The 21902-nt window shown below is 43.8% G+C and overlaps 3 protein-coding genes across 6 annotated transcripts; 2 read left to right on the forward strand and 1 right to left on the reverse strand.

Annotated features, from left to right (window-relative positions):
• Positions 1 to 488: 488 nt before the first annotated feature.
• On the reverse strand, positions 489 to 6498 carry LOC148416719 (kynurenine--oxoglutarate transaminase 3-like). Of its 3 annotated transcripts, none has more exons than XM_088425690.1 (13): positions 6350 to 6490; positions 5475 to 5544; positions 5310 to 5374; positions 5090 to 5234; positions 4498 to 4734; positions 3711 to 3833; positions 3482 to 3602; positions 2774 to 2850; positions 2344 to 2433; positions 2085 to 2271; positions 1479 to 1552; positions 1217 to 1303; positions 489 to 1115 (listed from the first exon to the last, which is right to left on the reverse strand). In XM_088425690.1, exons 2-13 carry the CDS (start codon positions 5541 to 5543, stop codon positions 1047 to 1049), a joined length of 1344 nt encoding a protein of 447 aa, XP_088281816.1. In that variant the 5' UTR covers position 5544; positions 6350 to 6490; the 3' UTR covers positions 489 to 1046. The 3 variants fall into 3 exon arrangements, 2 of the variants coding, with proteins under 2 accessions (XP_088281816.1, XP_088281817.1); XR_015866988.1 differs by having other exon boundaries at positions 1061 to 1115; positions 2122 to 2271; positions 6350 to 6495; XM_088425691.1 differs by lacking the exon at positions 5475 to 5544 and having other exon boundaries at positions 6350 to 6498.
• An 887-nt stretch (positions 6499 to 7385) lies between these two features.
• On the forward strand, positions 7386 to 13921 carry lrrc8c (leucine rich repeat containing 8 VRAC subunit C). The gene is made up of 3 exons (XM_088426620.1): positions 7386 to 7518; positions 9053 to 9195; positions 10717 to 13921. The coding sequence occupies exons 2-3, from the start codon at positions 9058 to 9060 to the stop codon at positions 12946 to 12948; spliced, it is 2370 nt and encodes a 789-aa protein (XP_088282746.1). The 5' UTR covers positions 7386 to 7518; positions 9053 to 9057; the 3' UTR covers positions 12949 to 13921.
• A 471-nt stretch (positions 13922 to 14392) lies between these two features.
• Positions 14393 to 20570, forward strand: lrrc8db (leucine rich repeat containing 8 VRAC subunit Db). 2 transcript variants are annotated; one of them, XM_088426263.1, is made up of 2 exons: positions 14393 to 14579; positions 16523 to 20570. In XM_088426263.1, exon 2 carries the CDS (start codon positions 16525 to 16527, stop codon positions 19030 to 19032), a length of 2508 nt encoding a protein of 835 aa, XP_088282389.1. In that variant the 5' UTR covers positions 14393 to 14579; positions 16523 to 16524; the 3' UTR covers positions 19033 to 20570. The 2 variants fall into 2 exon arrangements, with proteins under 2 accessions (XP_088282389.1, XP_088282391.1); XM_088426265.1 differs by having other exon boundaries at positions 14414 to 14579; positions 16443 to 20570.
• The last annotated feature ends 1332 nt before the right edge of the window (positions 20571 to 21902 follow it).

Here is a 21902-nt window from a genome sequence, read left to right on the forward strand (position 1 = left end):
GATTGAATGTCTGGCCTTGAAAAAAAAAAAACAAATTGTTTGAGCTGTCGATATTCTGCGCTTTCAGCATAAAAGTTTCCTATTTTCATTAGGGGCGGCTTCACAAGGTAATAAGATTAATACATTCAAATTTAGTCCATTTTCCAAAGATAAAAAAAAGCTAATCATAATAGTATTTAACATAGCGTACATGATTTGGTTGGCATTGTGTTGAGCTCTGGCTCCCTCTAGTGACCTAACAGCAGACTCGAGCCGACCACAGGTAGGCAACAAAGTAGGAAATGATTGAATGTTTTATTAAAAACTTATTGGGTCACAGCACACTTAAACTGGACAAGAGGTAACATGTGATCCATCGTGTAATCATATTTGACCGCTGTAAAATGTCATTCCTTTTAATATACGTGCATCATAATAAAATCCTGTCATGGAAAAGTTCAATTATTTTTGTTGTAGTGGAAGTCATATTATACCAACAAAGCACAATATCCAAAAGGCCAGTTCCCATCTAATTTATTTATCCTCCTGATAGCCAGCCTATTCATTTGTTGTCCGTTATTGTCTCTGTTTTTGTCCCAGCAAGACAGCAAAGTGAAATGCATCTTACATAAACCTGAGACATCATCAGAAAAACAGGGTTGTCCTTCACAGAGCACACTAGGACTTACTCAGATAGATTGAATCAGTCAAAAGATATAGACCAAAAACAAACGTCTTCTACAGTTGACACAAATCTATAGACTGGCCCACAGTCTAACCAATGAGGCTGAACCTGGGTTTTTTGTTAGCTGTTAGCATCAAAACTGATAATAAAAACTGGTAATCATAATTAAGTCATTTGTTTTGGGATATGAAAAACAGCAGAATTAATTATTGCTATTATTATTATTATTATTAGTTGGCCGATAGGAAGCGAGACATGTTAAATGGAATAGGGCAAAGAACCAAGCCTTGAGGCACTCCAGTGGGTTCCGATTGATATACTATATAATGAGATGATATAATGGTCTTAACTACACTGAAGGGTTAAAAAAACAAAAAAACCTTCAGCTTCTGCTTCCAGATGAATTCCAATTCTTCAGGATGACCTCTGCTGCATCCAGAGTTTCATCTTTCTGTTGGAATAAATCCCCCGAAATAAAATACGAAGTAAATATTAATAAGAAAATAATAAATCGGCGGCGGTTGAGAACTGTTTCATCTGCTCAATGTTTACCTTGATAAAGCAAAGACGAATATATTTCTCAAAGGCCTTGGTTGATTCCTCTCCGACGAATGCCGTGACGGGAATGGCCGCCAGTTTCTGAATCAAATATCACATCGTTAAAAAGGAATGTTTGAAAAATGAAGGCCCAAAAGGCCGTAACACCTAGCAGCATGGAATTTAAAACAAGAAATAAACTATTTTGGTTTGAGAAGCAACGCGTCTACGTAAGATTTTACCAACTAAATCACTTCATAAAAAGATAATAATTGACCTTTTCTTTAATCATCCACTTCACAAACTTGTAATCGTAGGCTTCATCGCTGGCCATTTGTGACAGGTTCTGATCTACAGGGAAAAAAAAAAAAAGAACATCTTAACATTCAGTAATTCTTTCCATTCCTAAAAATACAATCTTCAAAATCTAAGATATATTCCATTTATTGTTCATTTTTACCCTACCTTGTTCAAGGTAATATAGTCTAAACGTGTGTCTAGCAGTGACATTAGCATAGCTTGGCTGCCACTTTGTGAACATGGAAACTTTATCTCTTAAAAATACAGCTGTAAAATAAAATGAATAATAATAATAATCTCCATCACTTCAAAAAACAAAACAAAAAGAGGAATCATTCATTGCGCCCTGCAATGGTTGATGGAAATTCTGTCAAACATTGACGCGCGGTGATAAAATTAGCGGTTAGCGCTGTTTATCTTGAAAACTGAAAACGTGTTAATTCCTTCAATGTCCTAAGAGTGGCGTTAGCAAATACATTGAGCAATGCTCAGCTGTGACATAATTTCTTTCAAGCTTTTTGGAAAGGTCTCAGAAAGACGAGAAGGCTAAAATTGACAAGCTAACGTTAGCGCGGGAGCTCACTTAGCGCCGTGACGTCGGCTAACATGAAGTAACCTCCCTCGGGGATGATGGGGGACAGTCCGGCCCCCCGCAGGATGGAGGCCAGGCGATCCCGTTTCCCCTCCAGCTCTTCGGCCAGAGAGGTGAAGTAGCACTCGGGCTGACCCATCAGCTGGAAGTTCAAAAGTAAACTTTGCGCCACGGCCTCCTGCCGGGAAACAGATTCGTCGTTACGATCCCGACCCGTCTTAGGTTACGTAGTGATTTACCCCGCACTTGCCTGTAGTGGCGTCGGGCAAGTGTAAAGCGTGTTCTGCATGACGGTCTGAAGGTGGCGGATCAGGTGCTCGGGTCCGACGGACCAACCGAGCTAGGTGGACAAGGACAGAAAATCCAAAAGCCGTCCCGAGTGGTGACACTAGCCGTTAGCTTTTATGGTACATCTTGAAAACGTAAAACGTCTTCTTGCTTTAAAAATACCTTTTTAACGAATAAAAATAAGAATAGATTCCCTGAAGGGTTCATTTTTTTATGACCAATAGTAATTGAAGTTGAACCGATGTGCCTGGCAGTGAATATAGTTGTCAACAATTAGCTTAGCGAAGATGCTAGGTTCACGACGCTGACAATTCTTCTATCATTTCAAAATACCATTTGTAAAATAAAAAACAACAATAAATGTACTCAATGTAATCAATTAACTGTCTTACTTTCCATCCAGTGACACTGAAGGTCTTCCCCGCGCTGCCGATTGTGATGGTTCGATCCCACATACCGGGTAAAGTCGCTGCACAGATGCCAAAATTTTTAACCGGTCAATTAATTAGGGTTGTCTAGGGACCATGAGCAGAATCTATGACTATCTTTTTTTTTTCCCCCTCGATTTTATTGCAAACGTTTTTCCCTGCGAACTCATTCAATGCCATTGACGACTATCGACGGCAAAAATCCATTTCACTGGCCTGGCAGTGAATGAGTTAATAATTCATATAATTGTAACTTGCAGTTATCTAAGAAGATAAATGTAGCCAATGTATAATGAATGTTTTAATTGTTTTATTAATTTATTATTATTTCTTATTATAATTATTATTATTGAAAGAAACTCAATTACTGGATAGATGAATGTGTAAAATTCTTTACAACTTCTGGCTTTTTACAATAAATCGGTATAAAATATTGTTTGAAAAAATACATTTAAAATGCACAAACCTGCATTTCAGTGAGAAACTATTAATCAAATTTTTAAAAGCCATCTTTTATAATTCATATGTTATTAAAAAAAATGAAAAAGATATACATTTAGATGTAAAATACCTATTTTCTGCCTTCTTGTTTACATTTGCAGAATACTAAGTGAGCTAAATGAGCCAAATGATAAATAAGCCTAAAAAAATAAGTAGCGAAAACTCTTGTACCGATTTTATGATGCTGCTGTCCACGATAGACCATCCACTCGTAGACCTCGTCGCTGAAGCACAACGTATCGTGCTTGATGCACAAGTCGGCGATCATCTGCAGCTCGTCTCTGGTGAAAACCTGCAGGGAGAATCTCCTTGTCGGGAGTGGGCGGGACCCATATTGGCTTTGGGTGTATTTATTTATTTATTTTTATCATTATCAATATTCTTATTTAGTTTTACGTGCCTTCCCGATGGGGTTATGAGGGGTGTTGATGAGGATGGCTTTGGTCTTGGAGTTGAATTTACTGGCAAGCTCCTCTGGGTCGAGGAACCAGTCGGCGCTGGAGCTGGTTTTCTGGCTGGATTTCTGTCACATGGAAAAAGGAGCGCAACAAAGGCAACTTAGCATGCAAATTTTAATAATTAATTATTAAACCTTATACAGTAACTGTACTGTTATCCCTTCCCATTCATGTGGTTGTAGTTTCATGGAGAGCCGCGGTTATATTAGCAGTGCCAGGGAAGTCTAAGTGAAGCCTGTGGCCGAACAAACATGAAAACAATCAGAGTTTACTGTACAGTTGAAACTGCAATTTTCTTAAAAAAAGAAATCTCAGTAAGAGATTTGCAATGCTCCGGTGAAGCCTCGTTCCTGCTCTCCCTTGCGTCGATCTAACAGCGTGTGTGTTTCATGAAGTAGACCGGCACTCTTTTCTTGGCCTACCGAACAAAAGGGACTTGGGGCGACAGTAGATTACAACTCCTGCCCTCATTGGTCGATGGTCGCACCAGGACCCAATCACGTGTCTTGTAGGAGTACCCATCTCCCCCCTGAAAGCATGTGTGAGTTTATATAGTTTGTAGACTGCTGACCTCATATTGTTTAGCTACGTGTTTTACTGTCATGCAGCAATTTCTCCCGTGAAAGATCTCGTGCCGTGTAGGGACGAAAAATCTTGTGGCGATTTAATCTCATTAGAGCTCACCCAATCCTACTCATAATATTAAAACGCATTGTGATTGTTTCTTACAGGTCGTAGTGGTATCAGCACAGGTTTGGCCCCCGCCATGCGGACCATGGGCACGTAGCAGTCGAAGAAGGGTTCTATGACGATGACCTCGTCGCCCTCCTCCACCAGAGCCTGCATGGTGCTGAACAAGGAGCCGTAGCCCCCCACCGTCACCAGAATTTCCTTGAACGGGTCGATGGGGCGCCCGTATACTTTGCCGTAAACCTGAGAGAGCGCCTTCACCAACGTAGGGTGTCCCTACAGAGTCAAGTCGACAAAAGACGGACACGGCACTTCATGCTAATGCTAAAGTGAATGACATTACAGCTAGGTTAGATGATACGATGCATGCATAGAGTATGATGTGGTTGCGCTGACTGGCTAAGGTTAAAGACATTGACTTGGCCATGTTAGCCGGAAAAAAATATTTTGGTGTATGCCAAATAGAAGTGCTAAATTTGTGTTAGCTGGCTAAAGCTAACACTAGGGGTGGATTTGAAATGCAGCCATACTGTAGTCAAGCTAAGTGACTAAAGTGACTAAAATAAATGGATCATGTTGGTGCTAGCTGGATGATTTTATAAGTTATTTGTATACGAAAGGTGCTACTCACAAAACCTCGAGTGTACTGATTCATTTTGTCCACAGATACTGCCTTCGCCAGCGCATCCTTGACGTACGGTGGCGGCGAAATATCTGGGAAGCCTTGACCCAGGTTAACCACGGAAGGATCCGCCGCCAGTGATGTAAACGCCACCCTGGGTTTTATATCATGTTAGTGTATTGGCCTGTCAAATTATAATTTAAAAAAAAGAAGACCAATGCTCACTCACCAGACATTCTTTTCCAGCCCTTGAATTCTCATGGTGTTGCAATGTCGGGACGCCATTGTCGTACGCTGCAACACACCGGCGGCTAAATTACCCACCATGTTTCTGTTTTGTTTTTTTGGTTGCATCCTGCCGAGAAAATTATTACTGCCACTGTTAGTGACTTGCCTGTGAGGTACAAAAACTTCTTGGGCAAGCAAACCTGGTGTAGAGTCGGAGCTGCCTGGCCACACTCATTCTGCAATTTGTTATTCAAATTAATGAATGACATGTAATAAAGCATGATTTGCATATAGTTAGACGTAAATTGCATAATTAACACAGATAGGAATTTAAATCGCAAAATCACTGTTCCTGCAACAAAAAAAAAACAACTGGCCACAGTCCATAGTGTTTGAGGAGTACACATTCCGCCTAGTAACTAGTGACCAATTGATGAATTCTGCCTAGCAACAAATATGTCGAGAAGGGGAACTCAATTTTTTACAACACAAAACATATCATGAGATATGCTTGATTTCCTGAGCATCCTTGCCAATGATATATCAATAATGTATTAAAATATGCAATATCTGCACGTAACAAGGCCCGAATGTGATTTTTTTCAACACCGCCGCTGTCGCTTGCAGTAACGTGACAGTCCATTAAGTGGCGCTGCTGCATATTGAATGTTCATTATAATAGTAATTGAAGAAGATAAACCAGGAAGCAGCCATCGGCAATGCTTCAATATACAAAAGTCGAATGTATCAAGTGACTATTTCGTCATATGACTGCACGACTTAGTTATACTTATTGGCCCCGTTATGATACTGTTTACAGAGAAGGGGATACTGATTTTTTTTTTTTGCCAAACATGATAACCGCCAGCGAGTGTTTAGTTTAAACAGCCCGCCGGCTAAACACGAACGCCATTTGAGAGTATAGTTGTAGTGAGTGCAATACTGGCGCCTCTTCAGTTTCAACAAACGCAAACCACAAAATATGAAAATGTAATTTTAAAAAATGATAACCAAAGAAGCGTGTCCTTGTGCGACACTTACCTACTACGGGTAAAAAGATGCGTTCAATAGAAGTCAGGAAGAAGCAGTGTCAAGACTAACTTTCTTGTTCCCTCTCGCGGGAACGTTTTTGTCCCTGATTGTAAAAAGATGTATGAACAGAAACCGGATAACCTGTAAAATAATATGGACGGAATTAAGTTGCCCACCCCCCGAAAAAGCGCGTCGCCTCTTGTCCTGCGATGAATGATTGCCTTAGAGCTTCATGCTGTTTTTATAAGCGAGCACCTGAAAGCACCACCACTGAACCACGTGACCAGGAGAAGTCTAGTTAGTCAGGTTTATTTTAATTCCTAAACAAACATGCTTAATAATGATTAATGACGAGTTAGGTTGTCACATGGTAAAGTCAACATCCTAAATGAGTCATATTATAGCCAAAAGCGACATTTTATGAGCCATTTGTGAGTCTTTTAGCTAAAGAGACAAATCTTCACATTTGCACTGCACAGTACTAAGCGCTGCGCCTCGTATTTTATTGCCTTCTCAATATTAAATTACATTCAGATCAGATTTCTTAGAACATGAATGAAATTGTCGTTTGATTGTGTTATAGCGACTCCTTTGCAAAAGATTGTGTGATTTTTTTTTCCTTACGTTTGATACAGATGCACTATTTCATTACTAATTTCCATAGACCAGAAATAAAACGGATCATGTCACACTATTATGGACCACCACAAGTGCTATTTCTAAGTTAAATTAGTCAGATAAAAGGCACAGCTTGCTGTTTAATTGTTTTACATGTATAAAAAAAGTGTTACACTGGAAGAACTTGCTTGAAAAATGCTTCACAAGCTGGTACATCATTGATAAAAATAAATGAAAATGATGTCTAGACATATTTCAAAACAGATTAAAGGATAGCATTAAAAACTCCAAATTTGAGGGGATATCGAACTCCAAAGGAGGATGAGAAGTTCTCATGTTTGGCTCGTCTCGGGTTTCTCAGTCCACGCCCCGATCCACGTTTGGCCCGCCTCCGTTCACGACTCGCATCCACGCCCGACCGGCACCACACGGCCGAACCTCCCTTCAGAAGGGCATTCGGGACCGCAGGCAGCAGAGCTGGAACCACCGCATCACGGCGATGACGAGGAGACCCGACCTGGTTGCGGTTTGACAGGAAAAGAAGAAGAAAAAAAAGAAAGGTAAAGCACCGAGGTAACGTTATTTAAAAAAAAAAAAATCACTGCAGCATCCTCATTTCTACTGCACATTCATTCAACAGCCGTTTTCATTCCACGAGTCATGCATAAGTGTTTTCATTCTGCACTGCGGTTAGACTGTGTAGTTTTTATTAATTACCTCCCCCAAGGACACACGCGCGCACACACGCTCACACGCGCATGTGTTCATTGTCGTAAGAAGTCTGGGTGTGTTCCAAACATGTCTGTTTTTGGATTCATTTGGGATCGGGGACAAATTTCCTGTCAGGAAAGGGATGAGGTGGAGGATGTGTGGCTGACTCATCGGGCGGGAATGGGAATTTTCCTTGACACAAAGTGGACCTTATGGGCTTAACTCTCCCGACGGTCATTACAAGCTAAAATTGGAACTGTAACAAGTGTTGATTGAGTAAGTCATTGATTATCATAGGTTTTGTAGTTTGCAGCCAAATACAACCATACGCTACGATTGAGAGCTGTTTCTAATATTTATTAAACCTAGTGTATAAATGCATTATTTATGACTTATTACTGTCATTTCAAAGTAATTAGTTACATTACAATATTGGTGTATTTGAAGTGTAAGTTATTACACTGTTATTGCATTACTTTTATGTTACTCTTACCAACATTACTGTAAATATGGATTTGCCATTCTAAATGTACACATCCAGTAGAAGGTTGGCTTAAGCCTAAAAACAGTACAAATCATTTAATCTGGATTGTTTTATAAACCTTTAAAGATATGAGAAGATACATGTATTTTAATCACTTTATTTTACTCAGTTTTTACATCATACTATGTATTGTTAGCTGCTAGCCTCCATCTTTGTTAATGTGTTCAACGTACTGTTTAACATGACTTTTTGTATGTTTCATTTTGATACACATTGACCACAACTATTTGTCGACTATTATTAATTGCAATTGTACAGTGGACATGAGGGTTAGCTTACTTTGTCATTATTGCTAGTTGCAACAGGGATCGCGCTGAAAAGGTTTGAAAATGCAGGCGAACCCACTGTGGAAAGCGGCAACGTACTGTATCTTCTACGTACGACCTCTCTGCCGCGAGTCTCCTAAACTCTTGAGGTCAAAGTGGCATCCCTGAGCAAAAGAACAATCATTTTTCCTCCTTTGTTTTATCCCTACTCTCTCTCGCCAAAAAAAAAACAAAAAAAAACACCACCTTCAGGTTAAAAATGCATTAAAATGCTTTGCGATATTCTCATTTATACCGAGTAAAATATGACTATTATGACTACTATTATGACTACTGTGACTCCCGCGTTTCAGCAAAAAGTAATGCATTACAATAATGACATTACTTTTGTCATGCATTACTCCCAACACTTTATAAATAAGAGCATGATGGTTTGTTGTTGATGGTATCTCATCCTTAGCTGGCTGTAAGAATCAATAAAAACATCCGGTGCAAAACATTCCATCAGTAATAGGAGCTCCTGCCACGTTTTTGCGCAAGCACTCCACTAGCTGCTGTCCCCTGTCTATGCAGGCATCATGATTCCCGTGATGGAATTCCGCCAGTTCTCGGAGCAGCAGCCCGCCTTCCGGGTCCTCAAGCCGTGGTGGGACGTGTTCACCGACTACCTGTCCGTCATAATGCTCATGATCGGCGTGTTCGGATGCACGCTCCAGGTCGGTCTCCTTTGGCAAACACCCAGACACGCTTTTTTTTTTTTTTTTTTTACAACCTGAACACAGCAGCAAAGGAGGCATTCAGCAGCGGAAAATTCCCCTCCGCCCAGTTCCTTCTAGTAAACATGAGGCTGCAAACTGCAGATGCCTGACCTTTTTTCTATGCGCCATTTCTTGTTATTTTTAGCAGAAACTTGGCACCAATCAACATAACAGTACGCGGCTTTTAACATTAACAGAAAGATCTTGTGTGAAAGCAACAAGCACTTTATTGTTGGTACAGAAAATCATCTGCTTTTAAATGACAGTGTGGAAGAAGCCAGAGATCCGTGTTTGAACTTTGAATCTGCGTTCTGTAGGGAAAAATTCTCTCAGCTATTGTATTTACGCCTTTTAAATACATAATAGAAATACCCTTTTCATACCACCTCCAAAACATGGTCAACTTTGACTCGATTCCTGGTGTTATCACTTTCAAGACTGAAAATGAAAAGAAAAAAAATCAGGCTTTGATAGGGGAGTATGATAGAACTTTGATGCTACTTCCAAACGCAGAAAATTTGTGAATCATCTTTGACTCTCTTATCCTTGCTGATATCTTTCAAATTAAACAGTGACCCAGACAAAATAAGGCTTTGTGACAGGTGTTTGATGTGTTCTTTAAAGAAGAAAAAAAAATCGTGGGTTGACCCCAAAAGAACAGCTTTCAAGGACAATGTGACAACCAAAGACATTTTAGCTAAGTAATTCACAGATTGTCGTTGGTACCTTTCAAAAACCCAATTTCCACCAGTGATATCTACTCTACTCTACTCTACTCTACTCTACTCTACTCTCCTCTACTCTACTCTACTCTACTCTACTCTAAATTGTCCAGTAAAAGGGAAAAAGTCCAAGGTTCAAAGTGCATTTACAAGAAAGTGCATTTACAAGACGTGAGCAAAAACCAACAACAGATATTACTAAATATCACAGTAAAATTAAATACAATAAAATGAACTTACGTGTAGCATCCGACATCAACTTCTTCATATCGCAATCATTGATTTAACAGTCCGTGTTGGTAGAAAAGTCGGCTTTTTACTTTGAGTGTTCATTTGTTTAGTTTCAATATGTGTGTTTTGTTCCTCTTCTCGATCTTCCAAAGCGTTTCATTTTCGCTTCTTTATTTTCTGACATTATTTGACTTGTCGCTGATACAAAAAAATTGACGGCGTATGTTGTGCTCTGAAGTGAATTTGTTTTTACTGGTGAAATTTCCACCTGAGCACTGCAAATCATTACTGAAATCTGTCTGGCAAGACAATGCTTCAAAATAAAAGGTGGAATATCAAGTAATGTATGAAAGGAACGGCATTGGGACGATTTCGTTTTGAAGTTAGTCCGTGAAGCACTGTCGTGACAAAGATCTAGTCGACTTGATCATCATTATCTTCCACCGTGAGGCTGCGTTGTTTTTTTCTCGAAAATACGGTAACCGCCACCCCGGTGGCACCTGCTTGTGTTTCCGTTCTTCCGTAGGTAATGCAAGACAAGATCATCTGCCTCCCTCACAGAACGTCGTCATCCCACGACAACGGCAGCGAAGTGGCCGTGAAACCTCTGCAGCTCCGTTACAACATCTCGTCCGGGCCGAGAGAGATGAGCGGCCTCAAGACGGACCTGGACCTCCAACAGTACAGCTTCATCAACCAAATGTGCTACGAGAAAGCCTTGCACTGGTACGCCAAGTACTTCCCTTACTTGGTTCTGATCCACACGCTCGTCTTCATGGTGTGCAGCAACTTCTGGTTCAAGTTCCCCGGGTCCAGCTCCAAAATCGAGCACTTTATCTCCATGCTGGGCAAGTGCTTTGACTCCCCTTGGACCACCCGGGCTCTGTCCGAGGTTTCCGGAGAAAACCCGGAGGAGACGGGCCACAAAAAGGGCGGCGCCGTGGCGTCACCCGGAGGCGTCGGTTTGGAGAAGACTCAGTCGCTCCGCTCCATCCCGGAAAAAATCGTGGCGGACAAACCCTCGGCGAGCGTTCTGGATAAGAAGGAGGGCGAGCAAGCCAAGGCGCTTTTCGAAAAGGTGAAGAAGTTCCGCTTGCATGTGGAAGAGGGGGACATCCTCTACGTCATGTATGTGCGGCAGACGGTCTTCAAGGTGTTCAAGTTTCTGGTGATAGTCATCTACAACAGTTCCCTGGTAGACCAGGTGCGCAACAGGGTGCCATGCGAGGTGGAGATACAGGACATGACCGGCTACAAGGACTTTGAGTGCAACCACACCATGGCGCACCTCTTCTCGAAACTCTCCTACTGCTACCTGTGCCTGGTGGCCGTCTACGGACTGACCAGCCTGTACACATCCTACTGGCTCTTCTACCGCTCCCTGAAGGAGTACTCCTTCGAGTACGTGCGTCAAGAAACGGGCATCAGCGACATACCGGACGTGAAGAACGACTTCGCCTTCATGCTGCACATGATCGACCAGTACGACCCGCTGTACTCCAAGAGATTTGCCGTCTTCCTGTCCGAGGTCAGCGAGAACAAGCTGAAGCAGCTCAACCTCAACCACGAGTGGACGGCGGAAAAGCTCCGCCAGAGGCTGCAAGTCAACGCCAACAACCGGCTGGAGCTGCAGCTCTTCATGCTGCCCGGCCTGCCCGACACGGTCTTTGAGCTGAGCGAGCTGCAGTCGCTTAAGCTGGAGATCATCAACAACGTGAGCATCCCCGCCTCCGTCTCGCAGCTGGAGAACCTTCAGGAGCTCTCCTTGTATCAATGCTCCATCAAGCTACACACCACTGCCACATCCTTCCTCAAGGAGAACCTCAAGGTGCTCCGCGTCAAGTTCGACGACGGCAGGGAGTTCCCCGGCTGGCTGTACGGCCTCAGGAACCTGGAGGAGCTCCACCTCACCGGGTCGCTGTGCCCGGACGCCTCCAAAAACATCATCCTGGAGTCTCTGCGGGAGATGAAGTGCCTGAAGACGCTCTCGCTGAAGAGCAACCTGACTAAGATACCGCAGTCCATCGTGGATGTCTCCAGCCACCTACAGCGGCTCTACCTGCACAACGACGGCACCAAGCTGGTGATGCTGGGCAACCTGAAGAAGATGACCAACCTGACAGAGCTGGAGATGGTGCACTGTGACCTGGAGCGCATCCCGCACGCCATCTTCAGCCTGACCGGCCTGCAAGAGCTAGACCTGAAGGAGAACAACCTGCGCTCCATCGAGGAGATCGTCAGCTTCCAGCACCTGCGCAAGCTAACCTGCCTGAAGCTATGGCACAACGGCATCATGTACATCCCCGAGCACATCAAGAAGCTGGGCAGTCTGGAGCGCCTTTACTTCAGCCACAACAAGATCGAGATCTTGCCCTCGCACCTGTTCCTGTGCAACAAGCTCCGCTACCTTGAGCTGTGCCACAACGACATCCGCTTCATCCCGCCGGAGGTCGGCGTCCTGCAGAGCCTGCAGTACTTCTCGGTGACCTGCAACAAAATCGAGAACCTCCCGGATGAGCTCTTCTTCTGCAAGAAGCTCAAGACCCTGAAACTGGGCAAGAACTCGCTCTCCGTCCTGTCGCCAAAGATCTCCTACCTCGCCCAGCTCAGCCACCTGGAGCTCAAGGGGAACCATTTCGAGTTTCTGCCGCAGGAGTTGGGCTGCTGCCGAGCGCTCAAGCGCAGCGGCCTCGTGGTAGAAGACGTCCTGTTCGAGACTCTGCCGTCCGACGTCAGGGACCACATGAAAGCCGAGTGAAGACGCCTTACCGTCACCGCAGTGCCTCCAGTTTGCTTCTTCTGTTGTTTGGTAGGATCACACAAGCCCACGTAACACTTGCACTATTTTTTTACGAAATGCGTTTTCTAGTTTCTCGTGCCCATTTTTGAAAGTCAGCCCCTTAACCCAGTTTCACTTAGCAATATGAAATTTGGCAAACATTACAAAAAAAAAAGTCTCAAGTAGAACCAAGAAACACCATGGCTAAAATACTACGTCGTACTACATCTTTGCCTCTTCTTCTATTGGCAGCTTTCTGAGAAGATGCCTATCGCCTGGAGTTTTGTCTGCAGGGCAACTTTACTTTTACCGCAGCTAAATTAAGGCATGAAGGACTAATTGACCTTATTCAAGCCTCATTTACCTCCATGGGCACAAAATTAGGTACACCTTCTTGATGAAAGGTGATCCAAAATACGAGCTGCATTCAAAATGACAAGATAAAAAATCTCTGTCTGATGTGTTCATTCAGTCAACTGACAGTGGTCCAAACATCACAAGACACATTTAGGCAAATTTCATTTTTTTCTGTACTATTTCACAACTTATTGCGAAGAAAATGGCTTGCTGTTCATCATTCAATGCTAATGCTTGAACAAAAGAAATATTTTTGTGACCAAGGTAATGGGGCAAAAAAATGAGAGATTACAAAAAAAACTCTCTAAATTGTCATAGCATTTTGTGGACTACCTAAAAGACATTACATGTATTTTTATGTTTTGCATATGTTTGTTTATATAATGATAGCCATTTTAAGCAGTATTTCTCGTACGGGTCCTTGCAAAATTGTGCAAGTGTGTATGGTCATATTTATGGTTTATATTGAAAATATTTATTTTGCACACATTTATTGACAACAATATACTGTATTATGTATTGAGCCATGCCTTAAACAAAGCACCGTATACTACAAAGATTATTTTACAAGTTAAATAAAACTTTTAGAACATTCGTTTTGACTCTTATTATTTCATATATGAATTTACATTTTCTTTTTCTATCCATTAATTTGTGTGACTCACACTACCGCGTTACAGCGCTGTTATTTTATTTAAATGTAATAGTAGCCGTAGCGTGTTTTTTTTTTTTTTTCGTTTTTCGTTTGACACTTGTCGGACACCCCCTTATAGTTATCTGCTTATCTGGAGCCAGCTGCAGTTGCTTGACACTCCCTTGGGCGCTTGTGCGTGGCGGGCTTTCGCCGTCACGCGACACGCGGCTTCCACCTGCCGTCCAAAACCGTAAAGCGGCAGCAGAAGATCCGCTCACACGCACTCACGCCACCTCCGCGTTCACTTTCACTTCCAACCGAACGAGAGTCCATCTCGTCAGCCGCCCACCCGTGACCGGCGGCGGAACAAACCGGACCGGACCATCCGCGGCGAGACGGGACAGCGAGGGTAGGCGGGAGGAGGGAGGGGAGAGGGGTGGGGGTGGGGGGAAGTCGCAGCCGCCCTAAGCCGCTTACAGGCGGCCCGAGCACGGCCACAGGCAGCCGGCGCCGACGCGACCAGGAAGAATGGACGGCTCCCACACGGTCGCCGACCGGCGAACGGCTTCGGTTCTGGCGTAGCGGGGAAACGGCGCGCGTCGAGCACACCTCCGCGAAGGTTCGTATGACTCTTTTCTAACCTCATTGGGTGCCGGTTCGGTGTTGTGTAAAGCGGGTACATGATTGTTTTTGTGTGTTTTCTTTGTCTTAAAGGCATTAGAACAAATACGCTGAATAAGACTCCGAATGTTTTTTTTTTTAATTAACCCGACAAATACGGAAGCAGCCATGCGGCATTCACTGACGACTCGGATATTAGGCAACTACTTCCTCATTGTCTCTTGAACACATTTCTACCCGTGAAAATTTGAGCACAGCAGTATTTTGTCCTATAATACATTCACTGAACATTTTTATAAGTTACATTATCAAATAAAAACGGGACGGACTGGCTGATTCCAGAATATGTACATTATGGTAAGATGTAACAAAGACATGTATGCATTACTGTTTGTAAGCACCTATTGTCAAAGAAGGCTCTTTACTTTTGCTCGCTGCCAAAGATAAAACAAAAATAGTTGAATTTAACTCAAGGGTGGCGGGGACTTTTCACTTGCCCGGCCTTATTATCACCCAATTTGGGTGATAATTTTGAAAGGGTCATAACGGTTTCAAATAATAAATATATATTTACTTTCAACCACTCAACATGTTCAGTGGCATCAGCCCTGTCCATACATATAAATTTTTTTGGGGGGGGGCTACGCTTTATTCACAAAAAGTAACTACGTTGTATATTTACATATGAAATTGAAATAGGAATATTTATTATGCAATGTTTAGAGTATTATGTCTTTCGAAGACTTTTGCATTCTGAGGGTCCAGGCTAAGACGATCATCAAGTCATCAAAAGGGTTGCAAACGTTATAAGTTGGCTGCTAGCGCCACCTGGTAGTTTTGTGGTGTCAACTCAAAAAAATCTACAGCCATGTTGGCGAGTTGCAGGTAAACGAATTAATGCATAAATCGTGGTAAATGCGTGATAAGACATCGTCTTTTCAATACGTGCAAAATTGACAGTATTTCCACACTTGAATGGCAGTAAATGAGCCAGACATGGGCTAAATTTTACAACTATAAGGTGTACCTCTCCTAGTGTTTTTTTTTTTTGTATGCTAGTCCTTTGATATCACACGTCAAAATCACCAAAAACCTGATTTGGGTCAAAATTTCTCTTAGGAGTTAAAATGTCACCCAATTTGCTGGTACAATTTTTTTACTTGACTTCCCCTTTATATAAAAAAAAAAATCCTATTTACTGCCCCCCTGATGAAAAGACCTTTATGGAAAAAGCATGTATTATGATCGCTTTATTTACAGACAACAGGCACAGGCTCGTTAGCAATAGCATGCCGACGCGAGAGTGGAAGGCATGTGTCAGCGGTCTGGATTGGATAACATTTGTAAACATGTAAGAACTTGTACTGCTTGGTTAATGTGCCACAAAAAGGAAGACCTGAGGAAGCGCCCAGAACCCAGATAAGCAACATATTGCAGGGACAAGTGCGTGCCTGGTGTTAATCTTCCAACCACCTTGTTCCAGTCTTACTGTATTTGACTCTGACTAGAAAAAACAATTGTGCCATTCGTATCCGGTTTGTTAAGATAGAGATGTATCATCTGTTATATTTGTGACTCAGTATTGACAAGTATTCTTAATAAAACAAAAGAAATGCATACAACTTTTTGCAAAGGAGTGATGGTATTATATTTAAGCGTGAGGTCCCTTCATGTTTCAATTAATTTGTTCAAAATTTGAAAATGTCACAGCATTATTTCATTCAATCCAAAAAACATTTTGTATGTTTTTTGAAAGTCCACTGATTCAGTTGTAGTTGTATACAGTATATATGTGCAGCAAACAGTGTTAAACCAGGGATGGTCCATACCATTTTTTTGTCAACCATTTTTTTTCCTCCAGATTCCAAGCCAGATCTCCTGACCGCAAGACAGATGCGCCCAGCACTAACTGGGCGCCATTTTTGTCTTTTGTCGCGGTAGGAATGTTCACCCTCACCGAAGTCGCCTCCCTGAACGACATCCAGCCGACTTACCGCATCCTGAAACCATGGTGGGACGTGTTCATGGACTACCTGGGCATCGTCATGCTCATGCTAGCCATCTTCGCCGGGACCATGCAGCTGACGCGAGACCAGGTGGTCTGCCTGCCCGACTTGGACTCGGCCCCCGAGGAGGCGCCGGCCCTGCCGACCGGGTCGTCGGACCGCGCGTGGAGTAAAGAGAGGGGCCAGGGGGAGCGGACGGCGCACCTGACGCCGGCCCCCTCGCAGCCGCCCACGCAGCCGCCGTCCCCCAGCGGGATCCGGACCAAGCTGGACTTCCAGCAGTACGTCTTCGTCAACCAAATGTGCTACCACGTGGCCCTTCCCTGGTACTCCAAATACTTTCCCTACCTGGCGCTGATCCACACCCTCATCCTGATGGTGAGCAGCAACTTCTGGTTCAAGTATCCCCGCACCAGCTCCAAGATCGAGCACTTTGTGTCCATCCTGGGCAAGTGCTTCGAGTCTCCCTGGACCACCAAGGCGCTGTCCGAGACGGCGTGCGAGGACTCCGAGGAGAACAAGCAGCGCCTGGCCGGCGCCTCGGCCCAACACAAGCACCTCTCCACCAGCAGCGAGGAGGGCAGCCCCAACCAGTCGGCGCCCATGCTGACCAAACCCGGCGTCACCTTCTCCGCCGAGAAGCTGGTGAGCGAGGCGCCCTCCATGACCATCCTGGACAAGAAGGACGGCGAGCAAGCCAAAGCGCTCTTCGAGAAGGTCCGCAAGTTCCGCGCCCACGTGGAGGACAGCGACCTAATCTACCGGCTGTACGCCCTGCAGACGCTCATCAAGACCGTCAAGTTCATCGTCATCCTGTGCTACACCATGACCTTCGTGGCCTCCATCGACTTCCACCACCTGTGCGAGCCGGAGATCAAACATCTGACCGGGTACAGGAAGTTCCACTGCACGCACAACATGGCCTTCATGCTGAAGAAGCTGCTGGTCAGCTACATCGCCCTCATTTGTGTCTACGGCGTCATCTGCATTTACACGCTCTTCTGGCTCTTCCGCCGGCCCCTCAAGGAGTACTCGTTCGAGAAGGTCCGCGAGGAGAGCAGCTTCAGCGACATCCCCGACGTGAAGAACGACTTTGCCTTCCTGCTGCACATGGTGGACCAGTACGACCAGCTCTACTCCAAGCGCTTTGGAGTCTTCCTGTCGGAGGTCAGCGAGAACAAGCTGCGGGAAATCAGCCTGAACCACGAGTGGACCTTCGAGAAGCTCCGGCAGCACGTGACCCGCAACGTTCAGGAGAAACTGGAGTTGCACCTCTTCATGCTGTCGGGCGTGCCCGACGCCGTCTTCGACCTCACCGACTTGGAGATCCTCAAGCTGGAGCTCATCCCTGAGGCCAGGATCACGGCCAAGATCTCGCAGATGATCAACTTGCAGGAGCTCCACTTCTACCACTGTCCCGCCAAGGTAGAGCAGACGGCGTTTATCTTCCTGCGGGACCACCTGCGGCGCCTTCACGTCAAGTTCACGGACGTGGCCGAGATCCCCAGCTGGCTCTATCTTTTGAAGAACCTGCAGGAGCTGTACCTGGTGGGCAACCTCAACTCGGAGAACAACAAGATGATCGGACTGGAGTCTCTGAGAGACCTGCGGCACCTGAAGGTCCTGCACCTGAAGAGCAACCTCACCAAGATCCCCACCAACATCACGGACCTGTCCCCGCACCTGGTCAAGCTGGTAGTCCACAACGACGGCACCAAGCTGCTGGTGCTCAACAGCCTCAAGAAGATGATGAACCTGTCGGAACTGGAGCTGCACAACTGCGAGCTGGAGCGAATCCCGCACGCCATCTTCAGCCTCAACAACCTTCAGGAGCTGGACCTCAAATCCAACCACATCCGGACCATCGAGGAGGTCATCAGCTTCCAGCACCTGAAGCGGCTGACGTGCCTCAAGCTCTGGCACAACAAGATCATCTCCATCCCGCTCTCCATCAGCCACGTCAAGAACCTGGAATCGCTCTACCTGTCGTACAACAAGCTGGAGTGTCTGCCCGTGTCTCTCTTCAATCTGCCCAAGCTCCGCCACCTGGACCTGAGCCACAACGCTATCGTGGCCATCCCCCCGGAAGTGGGCTTCCTGCAGAACCTCCAGCACTTCGCCATCACCGGCAACAAGTTGGAGCTTGTTCCCAAGCAGCTCTTCAAGTGCACCAAACTGCGGACGCTGTGCCTGGGCCACAACTGCATCGCCTCCCTGCCCGAGAGGGTGGGCCACTTGGCCCAACTGAGCCACCTGGAGCTGAAGAGCAACTGCTTGGACCGTCTGCCGCCGCAGCTGGGCCTGTGCCCGCTGCTGCGCCGGGGCTGCCTGCTGGTGGAGGACCACCTTTTTGACTCGCTGCCCCTGGAAGTCAAGGAGATGATCAACCAGGAAACTGGGACCGCCTTCGCCAACGGGTGCAGGTGTCTGACGGACGGGCGGTAGCTTTTCATCCGGCAGCTTTAAGGCCAAGTAGCGCTCTCCCGGTCCAGGTAGTTCTGGTCCTCGGCCCCTATGCGTCGACCGCACGTCTGTAACTCGGTGACCATTTGGAACCACGATGATGGCAAGAAGGTTCTTGCTTTGTAAGCCAGAATTTCTCTTGAGTCGCTTGTTAAGGCGATTTCCGGGCATGGAGCGGTCCTTCGGGGGCGCCGTTGACAATTCCCGCTGGGCCGACGGGGGGCCCGCGAGGATGAAACGTCCTTCGATTCCTCGAAACCGCCATCATTCCGTCACGCAAACCACATTTTTGAAGATCAAATTAATAGTTTTACATTCATTATATTTACATGACATTTAACCCCAGGGATGAAAATCCTTGGGGCTCGTTAGAAAACGATGGGCTACGAGTACGCTTACCAAGTGATGGAAGTTAAAACACTGGAAAAACAGCTTGAAAAGCACCAGAGAGAGAGAGGTAAAAAAAAAAAAACATCTCTTACCATTATACGGCTGTCCTCGTGTTTACGCGTGTAGCAACTTAGCATTAGCATCACAAAGAGGGACGTTAAAATCACCAAAGTAGAGCGCAAGTTCTGCCAAAGTTGTAATGTTGGTGCACATTTTTTTTTAAAATTCCGTTTAAGTCTGCATTTTAACTGTCTTGTTTTTTCCCAAAGGAGTTAAATGTCGCACCTCTTTTTGTTCTTGTCGGCGCTGTTATTGCTCCATTTGGGAAATAGCCAGTATCCGCTGAACACATATGCGCGATGGAACACAGCCACAATATTAGGGACACCTCAATAGGTTCAAAATATTTAAAACTTATGACTTTTTTTCCGGTTTTTATTTATTCAAGTGAGTTTTTTTTTCTAAACGGGGTGAAAAACCTCATTATGACATTCTCAAACTTACAAGCTTCTTGTTATTAACTCATTCAATGCCAGGGACGTATTTTCACTTTCTAAGAATATTGTGACTATTCTTGCAGTTTTACTACTTCAGGGATTTTTTTTTTTGCCAACGTATTTCTGTAGTATAACAGTGCTCAAATGTTTTTGTAACATTTGACCAAATTTGAGTAAAATGTACAAACAATGCAAGTTTTTTTTCAACAGTGCAGACTTGAAAGGCAATACCAAAAACATCCTTTATTTAACTTTTGCTAAGTTCACCAAAATTCAACACGATTGTCTTCTTTTGGTGTACCTAATATTGTGGCTTGTGTGTGTCTTATTGCTTCAGAAGCGCTCACACACACGTACAAATTGAACCAATCGCTTGTCGAGCAGGAAACTTTAGACCATCGGCGAGGGAACAAAAATAAATAGAAATGAATGTGTGTGTGTGTTTTTGTGTAAGCTTACACATTCCACTGTGTTCTATGTAGTCAAATATTGACCAAAGGGACCAAATTTCCAAACCTCTGACTATTACATCAAAGACCACTTTTTTTTTCATTTGACGTTTTACTGATAAACATCTTGTACTGCGTGTGGTATTTAAATAAATTACTTCAGATTCTTTTAAAAAAGTCAATCAAAGAAGAAGTGTGTTGTATTTTGTATTTTAGTAAATTGTCTTTAGAAACGCCGTTCAGTGGAAGTCAACTGATTCCTTGCAAAAGGCTGCCCTCCAGTGGAAAATAGTGGTTACTGCAGTTTTTTAAAACTTGCCTCATTTTCCTGTCAGTATTATGATTCAACCTACATGCGAGAATACTCTTCCGAAAGTACAGTATTTATATATATTTCCAAAAATGCACCACTATAACGTAATGCTTCTAGTGAAATTTGAATGATTTCCACAAATTGTTGTATATTCTTCATTTAACATTCGGGTAACATTCCTGGACCACACTCAAACAATCTGGTTTGTTTACACTAAAATCACTTGATTGATCGATTAATCAATTACGTCACAATTTTAAAGTTCGCGTACATTAGGGAAAGCCGGATCAGTTGGTGTGTAATTAATCGAGGGAAAGATAGGGGGCAGCAAAATCTCACTTATGAAATAAAAAAAAGGTTCCGCATTATGTGTTGGAATTAAGAGCATTTACAAATGTGAGCACCTTCCAGACAAGAGCGTCATGAGTAGATGATAAGTAAGGTTTCGAGCAAGGTTTAGGTTGCAAATTAGGGTGTGAACTTGATCGTTAGTGTTTTAGACGAGATTTGCGGTTTCAAGTTAAGGCTTCAGATTTGGTTTTAGAATTAAAAATTTAAATTAGGGATTGAGTTTCAAATTGCGGTTTCGAATAAGCTTTCAAGACTTTTTGGGGATGACAATTTTTTTTGTCACTTTTCACCCAAGCAAAATCAACACCTAAAATCTAAGATTTTTTTTGAAATCATGTTATTGATTTCCGGATCCGATCACATGATCGGAAATGCGGTCCAATCAAATCATTTTTAGCGGAGGAGACGATCAGTGATTAAAAACATTTTTTATCTTTTTTCGAAATGACTTTTCTTATTATTTTTAAGGAGTAGACGCACTGTACTTTTTTTTTTTAAGAAAAAATAAATGAAAACCAAAAACAACTCAAATGGATCATCATAACATTGAGAATTTATCAAATTGGGACTTTGTATTGGCTGATCCTGAAAATCAGAATTTGACTGGACATCTCTTATTTCCTGCAAGTGATTACAAAGTCAAAAGCAAAACAGATGTATCCTATAAACAACGAAAACTCCATTAGCAATAACGCAATGCTTGGAAATATTTGAAAGCCATAATAGATAACTTTTTAACCAGGTGGAAGTAGGTGCAAATAATTGTGCTGAGACTGATGCAGCTGGTGGTAAATTAAGCCAACTTTGTTGAGACCGCACCCTTCACAATATCGACATGACTTCACGGAGCCA

The sequence above is a fragment of the Hippichthys cyanospilos genome, chromosome 10 (assembly GCF_059441005.1).
Source record: "Hippichthys cyanospilos isolate Australia breed blue-spotted pipefish chromosome 10, RoL_Hcya_1.0, whole genome shotgun sequence".
Taxonomy (NCBI): domain Eukaryota; kingdom Metazoa; phylum Chordata; class Actinopteri; order Syngnathiformes; family Syngnathidae; genus Hippichthys; species Hippichthys cyanospilos.

Excerpts from the sequence above, each read along its gene's own strand:
- LOC148416719 (XM_088425690.1), bottom strand. The coding sequence starts at position 5,543 with ATGAGTGTGGCCAGGCAGCTCCGACTCTACACCAGGTTTGCTTGCCCA. Across the intron at positions 3,834-4,497 it reads TGCTGATACCACTACGACCT|AAATCCAGCCAGAAAACCAG; the intron begins GTAAGAAACAAT and ends TCCATGTGACAG. Across the intron at positions 2,851-3,481 it reads ACAGCAGCATCATAAAATCG|CGACTTTACCCGGTATGTGG; the intron begins GTACAAGAGTTT and ends GCATCTGTGCAG.
- lrrc8c (XM_088426620.1), top strand. The coding sequence starts at position 9,058 with ATGATTCCCGTGATGGAATTCCGCCAGTTCTCGGAGCAGCAGCCCGCC. Across the intron at positions 9,196-10,716 it reads TGTTCGGATGCACGCTCCAG|GTAATGCAAGACAAGATCAT; the intron begins GTCGGTCTCCTT and ends GTTCTTCCGTAG.
- lrrc8db (XM_088426263.1), top strand. The coding sequence starts at position 16,525 with ATGTTCACCCTCACCGAAGTCGCCTCCCTGAACGACATCCAGCCGACT.